The sequence below is a fragment of the Triturus cristatus genome, chromosome 2_2, assembly GCF_964204655.1.
Source record: "Triturus cristatus chromosome 2_2, aTriCri1.1, whole genome shotgun sequence".
NCBI lineage: Eukaryota > Metazoa > Chordata > Amphibia > Caudata > Salamandridae > Triturus > Triturus cristatus.
This window is the reverse complement of record NC_140582.1, coordinates 706,791,598-706,809,584: the sequence shown is the minus strand read 5'-3', so window position 1 is coordinate 706,809,584 and position 17,987 is coordinate 706,791,598. Positions and strand designations below refer to the sequence as shown.

At 42.4% G+C, this 17,987-nt stretch overlaps 1 protein-coding gene across 1 annotated transcript in view; it reads left to right on the top strand.

Annotated features, from left to right (window-relative positions):
- The window catches only part of LOC146862667 (uncharacterized), a 457,539-nt gene that overhangs the window by 27,208 nt on the left and 412,344 nt on the right, over positions 1-17,987 (top strand). The window contains exon 3 of the mRNA XM_085641888.1: positions 1,518-1,684. Within this exon, the coding sequence (XP_085498014.1) occupies positions 1,550-1,684 (135 nt within the window). The 5' untranslated portion in view covers positions 1,518-1,549. The remainder of the gene's footprint in view (positions 1-1,517; positions 1,685-17,987) is intronic.

The window sequence follows — 17,987 nt, the reverse complement described above, 5'->3', positions numbered from 1 at the left end:
ATCTTTCACCGTCTGAGGATACTCCTCTATTGGTTTGGCGTAAACTGGAGTATTCTTTGATTCATCCCTTTCCTTTTTCCTCGATGGCTAATTTCTCGCATCCTTCTCATCCTTTTAAATCTCCCACCATTTCACAATCTATATTGATTATTTACCCGGTCCTCACTGAGTCTCTTTCATCACTGTAAGTGTTCCTTGATTCTTCTTTATAGCATAATAAATCTATTAAACTTTCAAATCGTACTATTTTTTGGAAGGATTGGGTCACTAAGGGGATAGTCCAGGTTAAACAATTGTTTCGAGGAACGCCCCTTTTCTCCTCTTTCGAGGTCCAATTGAAATTTGGCTTGTCCGCTGCCTCCCTTCTTAAGTACGACTCTTTAAAAATGCTCCTAACTCTACAGTATTCCCTTCTTTCTCGATCTTTCTCTCCTCTATTGGATCACTCGTTAGTGCCCTTTTCTGCCTCCTCCTCCTTTCGGGCCTCCCACATCTATAAATACCTTCACTTTTCTCTCCCAAACCGCCCCAAGAGTAAGGTTGAACTTTTATGGGAGTCGGATTTGCAACACACTTTCTCTGTACACATTTGGAACTCTATCTGGTCACGAATTCATCACACGTCATGTGATGCTAGCACTACTGAAACTTAATATTACTTTTAACAGAGGTTATTTTTAACCCCATCGTCTATCTCTAAATACAGTCCTGATTTATCAACTGATTGTTGGACCTGCTCAAACACTCCTGGCACACACTTACATTCCTTTTTTGTCTGTCCGAACATTACCTCTTTTTGGATAAAGGTTTGTAAATCAATCTCCTCCATTTGTTCTATTAATTTTCCTTTTGAGATTAATTCTATATTTCTGGGAAGTACTTCTTCAATTTGGTCTGGTGACGACAAGATACGGTTGTTTGTGGATTTATTACTTGCTATTGGCTTTCAAGTTATTACTTCTAACTGGAAAGACGCTACTAAGGTCACTTTTCCAGGCTGGTGGAACCTGCTTTGTCATCATCATCGACTGGATAGAGCCTCTGCCATAATCACTCACCAACTTCTACAAAAGGAGGCTTTTTGGTCTCCACTTACTAACTATCCTCATCTGTAATGCATATCCAGGACAGCACCTTTGTTTTGCAGCCGCCATGAGTTTCTTTGGTTTACTTTTGCTCTATCGTTAGTATCAGAACATTATAATATTACCATTTTGTTGTTGGAACATTTATGGTGCAAGCTATCGGATTTCATATTGATTATTTCTGCTACAGTTGTTGAATTTTCTTTCTTTCTTTTCTCTCTCTCTCTCTTCTCTTTTTATTCATAAAACATAAAATGCTGTTTCATTAAGGTACCTTATCTTTTAATACTGTTCTTATTTTCTTATGAAATATTTGCTATTGTATTAGGTGTTACTTTATTATGGACATATATATTTTGTACTATTTTTCTTTGTTGTTTTCCTCCAATTGTTGTTATATGCTGTACCATTTGTTCATTTATTTTAATAAAGCTCTCTTAAACTGTAAGAAGCCGGAGTTGAGGATGGAGCTGGCCCAGAGGAGCGTCACTGCAGACCCCAACATCGGCAGGAAGAAAAGCGTCAGTTTTAGCCTCCACCGGGAGCGCACGGTGGGCTGCCTCCGGAGAGGATGCCAGCTATCTAACAAGAACACTCAGGTGCTTCTTTCATTCAAACATTTCTTAGGTGTGACCACTCAACCAAGCATTCTAACGGGAGACATCCATTACAACGCGGTCTTTACACCGCGATACGTTTACAACGTGGTCATTCCAACGCAAGTCGTTACAACGACTTGCGCTGGATGGCGCTCTACACTAAGGAATAGTATGATTTACTATTCCAACACCTTCCCTACTGTTGCACACACTGGAGTTGGAATAGTAAATCATACTATTCCTAACTCCAGCGCCTCTAGCGCAAGTCGTTGTAACGACCTGCGTTATAATGACCGCGTTGTAAACATATTGCTGTGTCAAGACCGCGTTGTGACATCATACATTCATGTTAACGTCTTATCCTAGCAACTGGATGTTGCAACAGGACAGTGGGCTTGGCTGCATCTTTCTGCTCGATCTAGGTTATATCAATGTCTAAAAACACTAAACTGAAAAACCCACTTCCTTGAGAAGCAACTTCTAGAAATTTCAAAAGCTCTATGGGATTGTCCTGTTTTTAGTAGTAGTATATGGCTCTCTGTTATTCTTAGAAATTCTGACATATATGCCGCTTTGACACATGCCAAGCACATGTATAGTAGAACATCAGAAATGCATGCGTAGTACAAGAGCTTGAAATGGGCTATAAGAAACAGAGGCACTCAGCATGCGGATGAGTGAAACCCATGATCTCATAATACTGTTGCTTTAAATGGGCCAGCACTATCTGGTAGTGTTGTGAAATAATCACAGCTCATAGGAACAGAGACCAACATCTTGTATACCTCATCACACATATCATACCTCATCCCCCTATCTGGAACTATGAGCCATCAGCCGCAGTCACCCACGTCAAGCATTCATCTCCGCCAAACGTGGTTTACAGTCACTCCCCTCAGTCTGACTGCTCCCGTCCACAGTCCCTTTCCGCCCAATAAACATCAGGCACAGGGACAAGGATCGGACCAACTCGCTCAAACACGTGCCAGCAGTGCCCCCACGTGCCGCAAATCAGAACAGTCGAAAGCCTTGAAACACGGTGGAGGTGAAGAGAGCAAATAATGCAGCACGTGGAGCGAAAGAGAAATGGAAGGTAATTTAATGTACATGAGAGTGAAACACTCCTATGAGAGACACAGTCGTGACGAGAGGGCGCAGCAAGAGAGGTGGAGAGTATAAAGGAATGATGGCCATTGAAGGGACAATCAGGAGAGATGTAGAAAGTGCAGGTATTGAAAGAGGCAATGACACCAGTTACGAAAGAATAAGGGGGAAGAAAGATAGCCCAAAAAAAAGGAAGTGAGAAAATAAGTCAAGTACAGCGAGAGAATGCGAGCTTTAGAAGGACAGCAAATGAGCAACATCTTGAGAATTAAAGGAGGGACAGTTAACAGCAGGTTGCAATTATGTATATGTGCGTGTGAAAGAGATATAGGAGAGGAGTGAGGAAGAGGAGAGATGGGAAGGAGAACAAGCATTGGTAAAAGCATGAGGTTTCGCCTGTTATTAATATTAAGCAGTTTTTTGGTTGTAAGCTGTAGCTTGGTGAATAGTTGTGCAATATACGTTACTGAAACTCCGTTCAAGTGTTATGACTTGTTTTTTAAGTAAGGCTTTTGCTGGTGGTATTATAAGGTGGGGAGATTTGGTAAGTGGGTAGTACTGTGTATGGTGGCAGAGGGGTGGTAACACATATAATTGCTTCTGGTGCCATAAGAATCCAAGCTCCAGCCCTCAGGTCACCTTCTAGCCATCACACCAGCTCGCTGCTCGTGGGCGTTGGCAGAGCGCTCTCTGTACTAGGGTAGCGGGGGTTCAGCAGGTCTGTGTTCAGATGAAGTGACAGAGTTACTGCAACAGAAGAATAGCGGGGTGCTGCTGGTCTAGATGTGGGAACACTGACTGAACTGTCTCTGTTCCCAAATTAAAAACGCATGGCAAAAATAAACTGAGATTTGTTGACAGACATGGTCCAAATGTATTCAACTGCTTTACATGAGCATCAGGTTCCATTACTCGAGCACAGACTTTTCAGGAACGGCAAGATTAGGAAATTTGGCTAGAATTACAGCATGCGCTAGAGTCAACGCCAGGACTTAAAACCAAGTCCTGCTGTTCCGATGTCAGTAGCTCTGTACATTAGCCCACTTCTCTTGCATGATGCCGCGTGTCCTGGTGCTGCCAGTCAGGGTGTAGTGAGCACTGGCTGAGCTTTGTGCAGTATAGAGGACGCAGAGACGATGGCTAAAAGTATGCAGCACATAGAATCGTCCACAATTCATAACCATTACGAGGCAAAAATGCTATCCCCAAAAAATGAGACCGCACTGCAGTGAAAGACGAATGGCAGAGGTCCCTGTTAGTATCATTACAGTTCCAACATGTTGGATTTTCTCTAAGAGCCATTTTATAAAGCCAAGCCGGGGTCCGCAAAGTCCTATGTAGGAGCCAGTACTTTGGGAGAGAGAGGGGGATATCTTGTGGGTTACGACTGATTTCCAGATTAGGTGCCAGTTATCTGAAGGGATGGACCCACGACTATCCCATTTTCTCATGACTGCCCCCATGAGGGATGTGGATTTTGGGCCCCCAAGGAGCAGTGCTCCTTGGGGGCCCAATTGTTTTAGAAAATGGATGCCATTCAATGCCCGTGAGCTGCAGAATATTGTTTTCCCATAAATTTTGATTTTTGGGTTGTGCCAGTGACATCATATTAGAGTGGGTAAGAGGGGTTTCTAGGAGTTTTCCATTTTTCTTAGGGCTCTTTTACTATTATTAAAGATGTATTTACCAGAAGGTGTGGGATTTATTGTACTGGTTAGAAATGAGATAGGGTGAAGATCACCTAAAATTCATTTTTCAATTAGCAGCCATGTCAGGGTGTAAACTGGAGACTGGAAGAACAAAGGGAGCCTTGTCTGGCTAGGAAGGTGGTTTGGTAATTTTTAGAATCAGCCACGTTAACACCACCTAGGTGAATGGGCAAGCGCTGTTTTTTGAGAGAGTTCTCAGCAGCACCACCCCAAAACTAATTTTAACAAAAATAATCAACCTTGAACAACCTTTTTACAATGCTCATCAATCATAAGATCGACACAAATTGACTTATGAGAATATTTAGAGAAATACATAGTAAATAATAGTGGGTGTTATTTTATAGTCCCACAGTAGAAATGGACAAGAGAGTTCATTGATGCTTTGGCTCTGATGTCTAATTTAAGACAACACTGGGCACATGTCCTATATTACACAAATGCAATTTTGCCATGTTACATCTGCAGTGAAGATCCATCAGGCACTTGCCTCATAATACAATACTCCTAATATCTTAAAAGATTTTTGGGGTGATATGAAATATTTCACAAATATAAAAATGCATATTCTTTTTAAAACCCTTCAGTACTTGAATTAAGTAGGGGAACAGCGCTCACATGTTCGCTGTCAAGAATCATTATTCACTGCTAATATCAAGATTGTAACACAAGTGTATTGCCAAAGAATTATCTCTATATATACTTTGTATCTCTATTTAAGGACATTTACTATCAAATGCGTGGTACTGAATTGTGATACATTTTATGTGTTAATTTGTAACCATTTTTAAATCCGCAATGATTTGTACAAGTCATGTGTTACTATGAACGCTGAGATCTCTTTAAACATCCATGAGAGTCTAATTGCTGAAAGATTGTCATTGGTTGTAATTAATTTAAATAAGGCAACCCGTCACAGGCGCGTCATGTGATCAAGATCGCTTCGTCGATCGAAACGCGTCCCAGGGCGGACACTTGTCTGGTTTTTATTATGGCGAAATAAATTATACTGAGAAGCTACCCCGGCTGTTTGTAGCGGCTTTTTCTTTCATCTCTGCAGAAGTTTAAGCGGTCCGTACCTGTACGTTGGGACATAACGGCAATTCAGGCATCAAAACTGCAAAATGTGTATATATATATATAATTCCTCCGTCACCAACATCCTTTCCGCAGGTCGAAGATAGACCCAGAGTTTTGTGCACATTCGAAGTTTATTATCAAATGCCCTGCACCATCGCCATTACGCGTGTCAGCCTCACGGAGGCCTTGATCACAATATATATATATTTGTAAAGAATCATATATCGCAATAAACTGGAAAAATAACTGCATTGTTTCAAGAAAGGCAGTGTGCCAATCACTGAGACCAGCAGATGGGGTTACAGACCAAGATAGTGTGTGCCAATCACTGTGAAGTCTTTGTTAAAAGGCAATGTGCTAATCACTGAGACCAGCAGACGGCATTGCAAACCAAGCTATCACTGCAAAATCAAAACAGCAGGTGGCACCCAAGAAATATTCTTAAAATCCTGAAATGAATAAGGCAGTGGAGCAGACGGTGTTGAAAGAGCGAATGCTACAATTGAAGAAATCAGGTACTCAATACTGATATGTCAAAATCCAAAGCAGGTGACACAAGGTGTGAGGTAGCACAAACAAAGTGTATAGAGTTTGGCAGTATGAGGCAGTGCGCCTCCGGGGCAAGTTGAATGTAATGAATGTCATGGAATCAAAGAAACGTGTGCCACAGACATGCACACCAGGGACGGCGCTAGGCATGGGCAGTGTGGGCAGCTGCCAAGGGCCTTGCGCTCAGCTTAAAAGCAGGGGTCCGCTTCACTGTCAAAGGCCACACTTTCACAGTTAGCCCACCTGCTCCCCCAAGGCCCACTGCCCCCCACAGTCAAATTACAAATGTGAGGTGTCTTGACCTTGCTGGTCAGGGCGTGGTGGCATTCCAGGGAGTGCAGTGGGGGGAAGAGACAAACATAATGGGACAGGCACAGCAGCCGGGCCAGCAATTATGTTGATTCACAGTGTAAGGGGCGGGGCAGCGCCTCTGTTAAGCACCGGCCATTCCATTTCTGTATTTTGTTTCTGAGTGACAGAAGGCCCCTTTGTTTCCAGGACCAGCGGGACACAGGTAAGGAGAGGTGGGTGAGGGGTGGAGGGAGCAGCCAGATCAACTGGCTTTTATTAACCTTTGCATCACTCATAGCAAAGATATTTATGATGGGAATGTGCATTTAAAATGTATGTAGAACTGCCGTGGTAGGGCAGTGTTTTGCTAAATGCCTTGTTACTGCTTCTAGGCCCAGGCAAGGCCCGCCCTTCCCTGGGCCTCTGAGCACTGGAGCAAGCTGCAAGGTCTAGGTGCGGGGGCCCTTCCCTGGCCCTTTTAGCCATTACTCCCTCTTTCCTTTATTTGTTACCCAGTTAAATGGATCCCAAAAAAAACAACCTTATGCTGGAATGGCCATTTTTCACTGCTAAAGTGCAGCCTCGGGACGGAGAGAAATAAAAGCTTCAAAATGTGGAAAATAACTATTAAAGTTAGTGGGTCGAAAAGGGGCCAGATTGATTTTATTCACTCCCAAACACATTAGTGCCACTTTACAGAGTTTGCCAGTGAAGCCCTACTTCTGTTTTCTTGTCTTTCTCTGAACAGCATTGTTTTCCCCTGGTGGGGAAGTGCACCATTCCTGGATGTACGGCAATACCTGCTTGATGGGTGGATTGGAAAACAAAATGAATACCGCTTCTCTGTATTCACAAATGTGGTCTTTTTAAACCATGCTTACTAAGTTTTGTAAGGATATAAGGAAAGGGCATTGAAACGGGTCCCTTCCAGCCCTGTAGTCATGTCCTTAACCTTCATGCAGAAGCACTCACTGATTTCTGATTAATAAGTGCAAAAGCGTTAAGGTAACAAATGTGTTCCTTCTTACATTTCCAGTTCCAGTTCAAAAACCTTTATTTCGGTCATTAAGACCATAAAAGTTTGCGTACAATACAATCCAAATCGTGACAATATAATCTAATCCAAATCATGACAATATATAGTTAAGGCACATCGAACGGAGATATAAGAATCAAAGTGCTACATCTTCGGGTGCGAAAGAAGATTTGGGTGCACTAACCAGTGAACAAGCCAATTGGTTTGAAAAAGTGCAAGTGCAATAATATTGAAACATAAAAAACACAGGCATAAATACAATAACAAACAAGTCAATTGCAAAGACCAACCAATGGGCAGAAAATTTGATAAAAACGGTACAATTAAAAATATGCCTGGAGAGGGTTATACATAAAATGTATCAATTAAAAATAATCATCTCATGGTAAAAGATCTAAAACAATTAAAAAGATAAAAGAGGGTTTTTCGACTCTCCTTCTTATACGCAATAGAATAAACTATACGCTAGCAGCTGGGGTGGTTATTATTATCATTTTTTCTTTTTCTAAGAAAACCCAAACGCCCGCGCCACATTTTGTTTAAAAAACGAGAAACAGCAAAGACAATGGGCTTAGCGGTATTGTATTTCAGAACTCTAAATGCCTCCTGACAGTGCACAAACTCCATGTTCCTACACAGCTGGATTAGCCAACACTGTCTTGCCGATTTATAACCTGGGCAAAAAAATAAAACATGCAGCTCTGACTCCTCCTGATGGTTACAAGCTGGGCACCCACGTTGGCCCAATACAGACCATTTGGAAGTGAATGCCCGAAAGGAAGGATGCTAAATCTAATCGGGAGGCATAATTTTCTTGCTGGGGACGGTAGAATATCATCCAGAAAGGGTTCTAATTTATACTCATCTTTCACAGTAAGAAATTCTACTGTCAGAACACCTAGGTTCGGATTCCCGTAGATGACTTCCAATTTGTGAGTTCGATAAGTTCTCACCAGTTCAGTACGTGAAACTGTAGAACAAGTTTCTTCAGGGTTACTCCTGAGGGTTGGTTTGCCTATCCTTGTGCACTCTTCTCTTATATGTGCAAACCAAGCAATTTTTTTTTCTGCCCTGGGAAGACCTAGTAGCTCTTTTGTTTCTACCTGATAATCTACCAGTTCCGGGGTCACCCACATCCTGTGCCAGAAAGTTAGAGGTCTAAAGGTAACCTCATCTTCAATCGGCCTTATACCTAAATCTAACTGCAGGGGGGGTTAACGGGGTGCTAGAGGGGAGACCCAAAATATGTCTTAAAAAAAACTGTTCTCAACTTTACTCAAAAGGGTACAAGAACAATGTCCCCAAAGTTCAGCCCCATACAACGTGGCTCCCCTTGCTTGTGCCTTATATATTTCAATAATAGGCCCAGTTGGTTTGTAGGTGGATTCCCTCAGTAAATTTAGCAATCCCACCGGTGGTCTGTGCCAGGTTAAGCTTAGCTTTGGCTATTTGTGGCCCCCAATCCATGTTTTCAGTAAGGGTGAGACCCAAATAGTCAAATACAGGAACCTTTTCCAGTACTATACCATCTAAATGGGGATTTGGACGTGTTTTCTTGGCTGGGTTAACAACCATAAGCTTGGTTTTTGTGGTATTAATCTCCAGCCCCCTATTGTTACAAAAAATGACGAAACTGTCCAATATCCTCTGGATTCCCATCGGCGACTTAGACATCAGAATGGTGTCGTCAGCAAACATCAATGCTGGAACCTTTGAGTTTGCTAACTCGGGGGCGTCATTGTCATTAATTTCAATAAGTTTGTGCAATAAGTGCGTTGACAAAGAGGCAAAACAGGGTTGGTGCAAGCACACAGCCCTGCCTCACTCCTCTGCCAACTGGGAGTCTTGGAGTTAATTCTCCCCCTTTTCCACATCTTACTCGAGCATAATTAGCTTCATGCAGCTTAATAAGCATGCTTAGAAGGTAAAAGGGAATCCCCAGATCTCTTAATACCCCCCAAAGTTTGTCTCTGGGCACCAAATCAAAAGCCGTTTTCAGGTCCATGAAAATTAAATAGAGGCTGCCACCCTCCATTGTAACCGTTTTCCAAAATATGAGTTGGAGTCTATATATTTGGTCAACGGTAGAGGTGTTCTTCCTGAATCCGGCTTGATAAGGGCTTATAATATCATTATCTTGCATCCATCCGTGGATTCGGTCTAAAAGTACCCGTGCAAACAGTTTTTGGGTGCCATCGATCAGCCTGATCGGTCTATAGTTTGCAGGGAGAAGTGGAGAGCCCTTTTTAAAGACTGGGACAATTTCTGCCCCAGCCCAGGTATCAGGAATCGGCATGCCGTTCATTATAGCATTGAATAATACCCACAGATAGGGACCCCAAATTGTTGGCTCTTCTCAGAACAAATCCCCTGGTAGCCTGTCTAATCCAGGTGCTTTACTTGCAGGAAGTTTCTTAATTGCATTGTAAACCTCCAGAAGGTTAATCCCAACCGGCACCCCATCAGAATACCTAGGTGAGGGAGTGCTCTTCTCAACTACCAGACCGCTGTCTACACTCAAGACCCCTTAGGTGGCGATGTGACCGCCAATGTGGGTGCCAGGGTTGGATTCCGTTTTGTATAGCGCCTGAAAATGATCTGCCCACTTTTCTGCTGGAATATTCGGCTCTAAGGCTGAATTGCCTTCCTGAGTACCTGTTCTAACTATGGCATTTCACATGTGTTACTTAATCTTGCATTCCCTATGAGTGTTTGTTTTTTCCAGGATTTTGTCACTTTTTTTAGGCAGCATATTGCTCTTGTCTTGTGAATAATTTGAATTGAGTCGTGTCCAGGAGTTTATATCGGGGCACAATTGGGTTGTAGTTGAAGGCAATGCAAGTTTCTCTCAGTGGGGCAGTATGGTGCTCAGTGGGGAGGTGGTGGAGGGATGTTGCACAATGGCCAGAGCTGCCAAATTTGGAACTGGGGAACCAGGTTCAGCCTTCATGACCAGCTTACCGGACCACTCTCCTGAGGGAGCAGATTCCCATGCTAGACCTTAGAAGGCCTGCAAGACCTTAGAAGCCCTGATGTCTTAGCACCAGCAGGTGGACCTTAGAGGTGGCAAGTGTGGGTTAATCTTGAAGGTCTGTCCCCACCAACCCCTATTGAAGCTCACCTCCAGTCTTTTGGGCAGGCGTACGAAGCAACACATCTTAGAGCAACAGTGACTCTGACACTGAGGTCACAGGACCCTTGAGCAGGGAGGCTCTAGGGCGGTGCTACCGGTGAGATCGCACTGAGCGCTGATTTCCAGTGGGGCCGTGGTGTTTGCAAGTATATTATGTTTTTAAAAGCACTTGCTGCCTCCTTCCTGGTCTCCACCAATTTTCACCACCAATAAAAATGTCATGATAACTCTGGTGATTAATGTTCTTCCTTGAGAGTTATGGAGTTTTGTGTAGTGAAAGTTTTGACTGGTGGAAAGGTAGCGCAGAGGGTTAATGTGCCTGCTGCAAAGAACATGTACCGTGCAGGTCACAAACTGCACATAATGTAAATAGGTCAGTGGGTTACTGCTTTTATCAGAGATCAATTTGTTACTGGCAGTTTATAAGTCAAAATCCTAACCTAGAACAGTGAGCTATTAACTGCCGTCTAAAAGCTGCATGCAAACTGCAAGGTAAAAATTAGAGCATTATGGTTTTTTACCCAGTCTTTGATTATCCTAATGTTGCAAAAAGGGTTCATTATGATAGAAATCAATTCTGGTTATTAAAGAGAACCCCCAACTATCGTAATATGTTCTAAATTCAGAGCTTGTGTTTCTCCAGACCCATCACTATTAAACTATACTGCCTACTAGTATGATTGTCATGTGACTCCTACACCTTGTAGTCCTTTGTAGTCCTTTGTCTTATGTAGCATTTCCTATACAGTGATTTACACATGTATTATTGATTGTCTCTGTGTAATGTGTGTGATATAAAGTTCTCTGACACCCTACACTTGTATCAGGGTGCTGTAAATCAAATTAAATGCATCTAAGCGAGAATGTGGTTAAAGAGATTTGAGGGTGGTAGTGAGGGAATCCGTGGCAGAAGGAGTCATTGGGTGGCACCAACAAACATTGTTGCACAGGGCTCCACCAGAGCTAAAGCGGGCCACTTCTTACAGTTCTAACAACAAAGCAAAAACGTTGATTTGAAAACCCCTTCAATCTGCACCATACCTTCAAGTCCATGTATGCTTTAGAAGTGGTATTGGTTGTTCTATGTCTTTTCTTAATTATGTACAATCTTTATTTGTTCGTATTGGTGTCTTGTAATTTTGTATTATTATATGTGTTGTATTTTTGCACTTAACATAATTCTGGCAAGTAAAGAGCCCACACACAAAAGAGATTGTCCTGCGACTCTTAGCATGTGCGTGTGGGATACTAGTGAGAGGATTTACATTAAAACAAATTACTAAGTATTAATGTCATCCTAAGGTGGCACAATAATGGCACAGAAAGATAAGGGAGCCTTTCAGAATATGCGATTATATCCATGGTGTGAGAGGTTTTCTCTTGTGTAATTTTATATTTTGAAAGATCCCGCCCCTCATTACCTCAACAAGATCTCTCCCTTTTATGAGACAGAACTGGAATGTTTATCATGCACTCATCTGGTAACAATCGGTTAACATGGAGTAAAAAATATCCATCTCTGTGAGACCTGCACCTAGCGTTTCCATCCAATGTGACAAATGTAATCCATTTAATACAATTTTAAAATATATGGACTTATTTCATTTGTATATTTATCTTTTTGTCCATGATACTGATATCCACGTAGGTCTCTTCAGTGATGGCAAATTGATCAATAGTCCTGCGATGTAACTTTTTGTGATGTCACTTCTTATTATGTTATATGCAAATTAGAGGGGCCTCACATCTTCCCTTTCGCCCGGGGACTCAGAAGTTCTAGGACCGGCCCTGATACACACAACAAGCTTTTGCCCCAATGCAATTTAAATGCCAAATATAGTATATACGATGATTAATCAGGTGTACCTGCAATGGGGTAAAATAATATGTGGAGCTACGAGCGCAAGACTCAGGCTCCAAGCGTTACGAGCTCTCGCAAACGAGGAGTTCAGCAGAATCTCCACACGCTGCAGAGGGCCTCAGCCGACCAAAACAAAGTACCGAGGTGAGGCAACATGAAACCTGCAGCGAGAACAGCAAATTACTGGGCCCTCTATCTTCTGTTCTTCTTCCCCCTTTTTTTTTAAATGTAAAAGAAGTCGTACCTCATAAAAATGTCAGATGAATACTCCCAAACCTGCCGAAGTCCAATACGCCAAAGTGCCGGTCGTCGCCAAATCTGTGGTGTGAAGCAGGTGACAATCCAAAGAGTGGCTTTTGAATAAAGTTTTATTGCGGAAGTCTCATGTTGATAAGCTGCCGGTACAAAGGGCCCAGGGCATCTAATGTTTACACAGCTATACCTTCCAGAATGGAACACAAGAAAGACCAATGACATCTCATACAGTTTACCAGCACTATGCGTAAAAATAGATTAAATACTTAGTTTGAATGCCTCACATCCTTTTTCCTTCCATCCGCTTGGATTCTGAATTTAGCAGGAGCAATGAACGAGAATTATATGTTGGAGTTTTTAAGCCTGTGTCGGAGCGCTAGGAAGCCCTTCCTGATCTCAATCGTTAACTTGGACTAATCTTGTGAGATGAAGATTTTTGGGCCATTCCACAATATACGGTTGTTCTTACAAATGTAACTGAGGATTAGCTCTGTGTGTTGGTACCTTGTTACCTCTCTCTGAAGGAAGTAGAGTTATCTTCCAGGGCGCTGATACAAGACTCCGCCTCTGTTGCTCCGGCGTTAATGGAATTTACATCAGTTCTGATAGCAGATAATTCCTGCTGCATCATGTCTGTGTTGATTTTGGCAGATTTTGCTAGGTCATGCACTTCTGCTTATTTTTTATGGATCATGTTCATGGTATTTTTAATCTCAGACTTTCCTATAACAGGCGAATCATGAAGAGGTGGTTCAAGTGTGGTGCGCTTGTTTTTCGATTTGGGGACTTTGTCTGCCATGGTTTTTCCAGCAGGGAGTAGTCGCCAGATTAGAACAGCATGGCTATTACGGTCCCTACCCCTAGATTACAGATCTTTATTTTCCTGCTTTGATGTAGATCTGTAGTTGAAAAAGGGTTCAGATCTCATTTGCAGATGGTAGAGGAATCTACCTGGGTGGTCCGAGTAGAGGTTCCCCACCTCCGCCCCAGCAGCTGGAATGAAGCACACAGGAGGCTGCAAGAGAATGTCAGAAGTGCACATAAAGGGAAAGTACACCCTGAGTGTGATTTTTCTTTTTGTCTGACCAGTAGAGTTAAGCCAGGATGTCCAGATGAAAGACCCAGTACGGCTGAGGCCCAAGGTCAGAGCGAGCAAGCAGAGAGATTGTCAGGCACACTCACTGTGCAGCACTTTGCAGGTTCAGGTTGGTTAGAACACTCAGACAGCATGTGACTTGTGGGCCAGCTCCCCCTGGGAATGTGGGTTGAACTAACCCTGTCCTAAAAGCTGTATCACATCAGTGGGGCCATTTGGAAAATACGCCGATCAATTCGCCTGATGTGTGGGTGCTATTTTAAAGTCAGGCCAGGTCAGGCAATCCAGTTGGTAGACATGGAGGAATCTTGTAGGATCTAACTGGATAATGCAGCCCCTCGGCGCACCCTTCTCGGTCTGGGAGATGGTCAATGGCAATTGGGCATCAGACAGAGCCCAGAGTTCCAGCAGGATCCTTACTTGGTAAGCGCCAATCACTGTGTCCAATGTTGCATCGAGGCGGTGGGCATTTTGTTAGGGTCTGGCTGGGCACGTCTGATTCTAAGCAGACCACGGTCAAAAAAGTCACCAATACGTTGGAAAAGTGATGTCCCCAGTCATATATTGACTCTGCAGATGTTCCGTTTTCTAGAGATGCTGAACATGTTGCTGGAGCCAGTCAGTGCGGTGAGATAGCACGGTGTAAAGGTCCACGGCGACGGAGCAGCACAATTAGGCTACCAAAAGGCTGCGCTGTCCAAGCCACGCCCTTCGCCAAAACATCTATTTCAATAAAAAATGATGCAGGCAACTTATTTTGTATTGTCTTGCAACATTACTAAAGATGGCAATTTTCGAAAACTAGGCAATGGAAAATATAAAGACGTTACAGATGTAATTTAGAAGTGATATTTTATTTCATGTTGGTAATTGATTTAGCTTGTTAACTAAATGGCAATGAAGGTGCACATTTCCTTTCTGCTGTTAGAAGGAAGAGGCTTTTAGGATAGTTCCTTTACACTATCGAACTGAAAGGACCCTTTCTCTATAAATTGTGATACAAAAGTGGCGCTGTTCCTCTAGTGCGCACGTATCCATTGCAAGTCGACACGCAGTTGAGTCAAAGGGCACAGTTTCCCAAACTATTTTACTTTTTTAGCGTAGAAAACAAACATTTCATTAAGGTACCTCAAAGTATTTTGAAATAAAAAAAATAAATAAGTAACTGTTCAAAAATGTTTTCAATTATTTTTTGTCTGTGTTACCCTTACTCTCGCTGTTAAAGAAACACAGCGATATTCAAACTAAACTCAAGGTATCTGGAATGTGTGTATTTGCATTCCGGAGGAAGCCTGGAGCAAGTTATGAAAATAGAGAAAAAGGGCAGGACAGAGGATGTGGTGTAAGGGCCAGAACTTCCGACCTAGGAGCTGGGGAGCCCATTCGAGTCTCTGCGCTAGCTCACAAGCACGCTTGAAATGCCTGTTGACATAAAAAGATTAAATTAAAGACATCAGAAAAAGTAGGGAAAAAAAGTGTCAGAGAACATGCTTGAAATGCGTGCATTTTAAATAAATGCCATGTCTTAAGTAAAAAATATAAAAGTTCCCTTCAAAGCAGGCAGATGAGAATGAGTACCTAGGTGACGGGAAACTGATAAGAAACACACATGAAACAGAACATCTACAACCAATAGAAACAAGGAAAAGTAAAGTGACAAGCACGCAGACCAACAAGAAGTAAAGGCAGGTTGTAAGTACCTTTAAAGATATATTGAACACAATAGATTTCACAAGCACAGTGCAAGTGCTGTGTAGGGGAAACCTAAAAAGGACAGAGTAAGAGAAATTAAGTCAAAGAGAGAGCAAGTGAAGGAAAGAAAATGAGAGACAGAACAAGAGAGAAAAAAAGAGAATGAGAGAGTGAGAAATAGATGAAGAGAGGATTGAGTTATTAAGGGTCAGGTGTGACCACCACTGAGAAGAGGTTGTGGAGAAAAGAAGATTGTCAGCGTAGAGAATCGGAGTGAGGGAGCCCATGTGGAGGAGAAAGGGAGAGGCGCAGTGCAACAATATATCATAGTGGGAGCCAAAGAGAGAGCGAGGGCGAGGAAAGATATGTAAAAGTGACTTTCAACAGGAAAGAGCGAAGGGGGAGATTGTACATTGGGAGAAGAGGGAGGAAAAGTTGCCTGCAGAAGGAAGGAGCAGAATGTTAGGTGTGTAATGAAATACATCATAACAAGCACTGTAAATACAGCCAGAAGCAGTGAAATTATGATCTTTCAAAATAATGTTTTACGTCAAGCAGCACATTTTTCTCAGTGCTCTACTGCAGGATTTAAACATGCATTTTAAAGATCTGTAGTCAAATCATAATAATAGCTGCGCTAAAATAGAGGGGACTCCCTCATCTGCAATCATGCAATTAGCAGAATAAACTTACATTTACAGGCTTCTTGGAAAAGACCTTCAGGCCAGCAATCCCTAGAAAACCAGTAGTCCCAGCCAGTGCCATTTCCAGCCCCTTTTCTATCTGCTCTCCCTGTATTTGTCAGTCTTCTAGTTCGCTTCTCACAAAAACCTGTCCCTCTCTTTACTGCACCTCTCTATCTCTCTCTCCATGTCTCTACTACCGTACTTCTGCCTACATCTCTCCCAGCCCTTTCTCTACCTCACTACTACATCTCACCTTTCGGACTCATTTCTTTCTCTACCTCATCTCTCTCGATGCCTTACTTATCTCCACCCTGCAGCTCTCTCTACCAAAGTTACTACCAAACCTACTGCCAAACTACTGAACATAACAACTTACCTCACCAATAGTAATCTATCTCGCTTCTTCACCTTTTCTTTCTCTCATTCTACCTCTGTTCCCTTCTCTTTAAATATCAAATTACTTTTTGGATACTTCTAGCTCTATGAACATCTCCCCCTCCTCTCTCCTGCACTCTCTCTGGCTCACACAAACACTTATTTCTCTCTGCACCTCCTTCTCCAGTTGAACTCACTCTCTCCAGCACATTTATCTTTCTGTACCTTCTTGTTTATAGATCTCTCTAACTCACATCTTACACCACATTTATCTTTCAATGTTCCCCTCTTCCCTGCTGCCTTGGCCTATTTTAAGATACCTCTTCTTATTTTCCTCTTTCTCTTTCTGTCTTGCATCTTTTTTCCTCAAGTCACTCTAGTTGTCTATGTCTACCTAACACTCTATTTACCTTTCTCCAATTCACTTATTTTTCTACATTACCTCTGTGCCTCTCTATCACACCCATGGGGATTCTGTACTCCTCTGCTCTTTCCCTAGCTCTGTCTCTCTCTACCTCACTCTAAAACCTTGCTTATTTCTCTATCTCTCTTTGTCTACCTACAGAGTTCTCTATCTACCTCTCTTTACCTTTCCTTCTGGCTACATCACCCTTCTCTATATACTTTACTTCTCCCCCTACCTCGCATATCTTTCTACATACTTTTTTCTCTACCACCTTTTCCTTCTGCTACATGTCTCTCGCAATACTCTTCTTTTCATGTCACTGTCCTTCTCCTGTATCTTTCCCTGTCCAATTTCTCTAGCATTAGAAGTGCACACATACACTGGACAGAAGCTGGACAAGGCAGGGGAATTGCAATCAGGAGAAAAATGCCAGTCTTAGCCAATGGAATAATAAAAAAACCTCAGAGCAGCACTTTGATTTTCACTGTTTGCAGACCACTAGTAATGCCAGGGAATGTATTTGTGAATACAAATATCTGGCAACTAAAGCTACAATTTCAAGAGCTATGTGTATATGCCTTATTATAATAGTATGCACTAGTCCACTAAACATCTACCAAGCAACCCATAGCATATTTTTCCTGTAGTGGGAGTAACAAGCTAGTTTGTCACTGAACTGCACATAAAATGTTGTAAAAAATGTAGATCTAAGTCAATGCTTGTAAAAGCTTTCCTTTGGTACTATTTGGCTCGGGGATACCAGGCAGCTTGATTTTTTTTACCGTTTTTGCATGCCCCTGTTTCTGAAGGTTTAACTTACAACTTAATATTGTTTAGCAACATGAAGACTTGAATGAGTCGAAAAGGAGTGATAAATTCAAAGTTGTTCTAAAGAAAGGGCTCCAGAATATTGCTTGCCCGGGCCCTGCAAAATCTTTAAGAAGTACCTGACTTCCATAGTCCCAGGATCTCGCCTTTTTTTACTGTCCCAAGCGACCAGATGTAGGTGTGCAACCCACAGTAGCAGAGA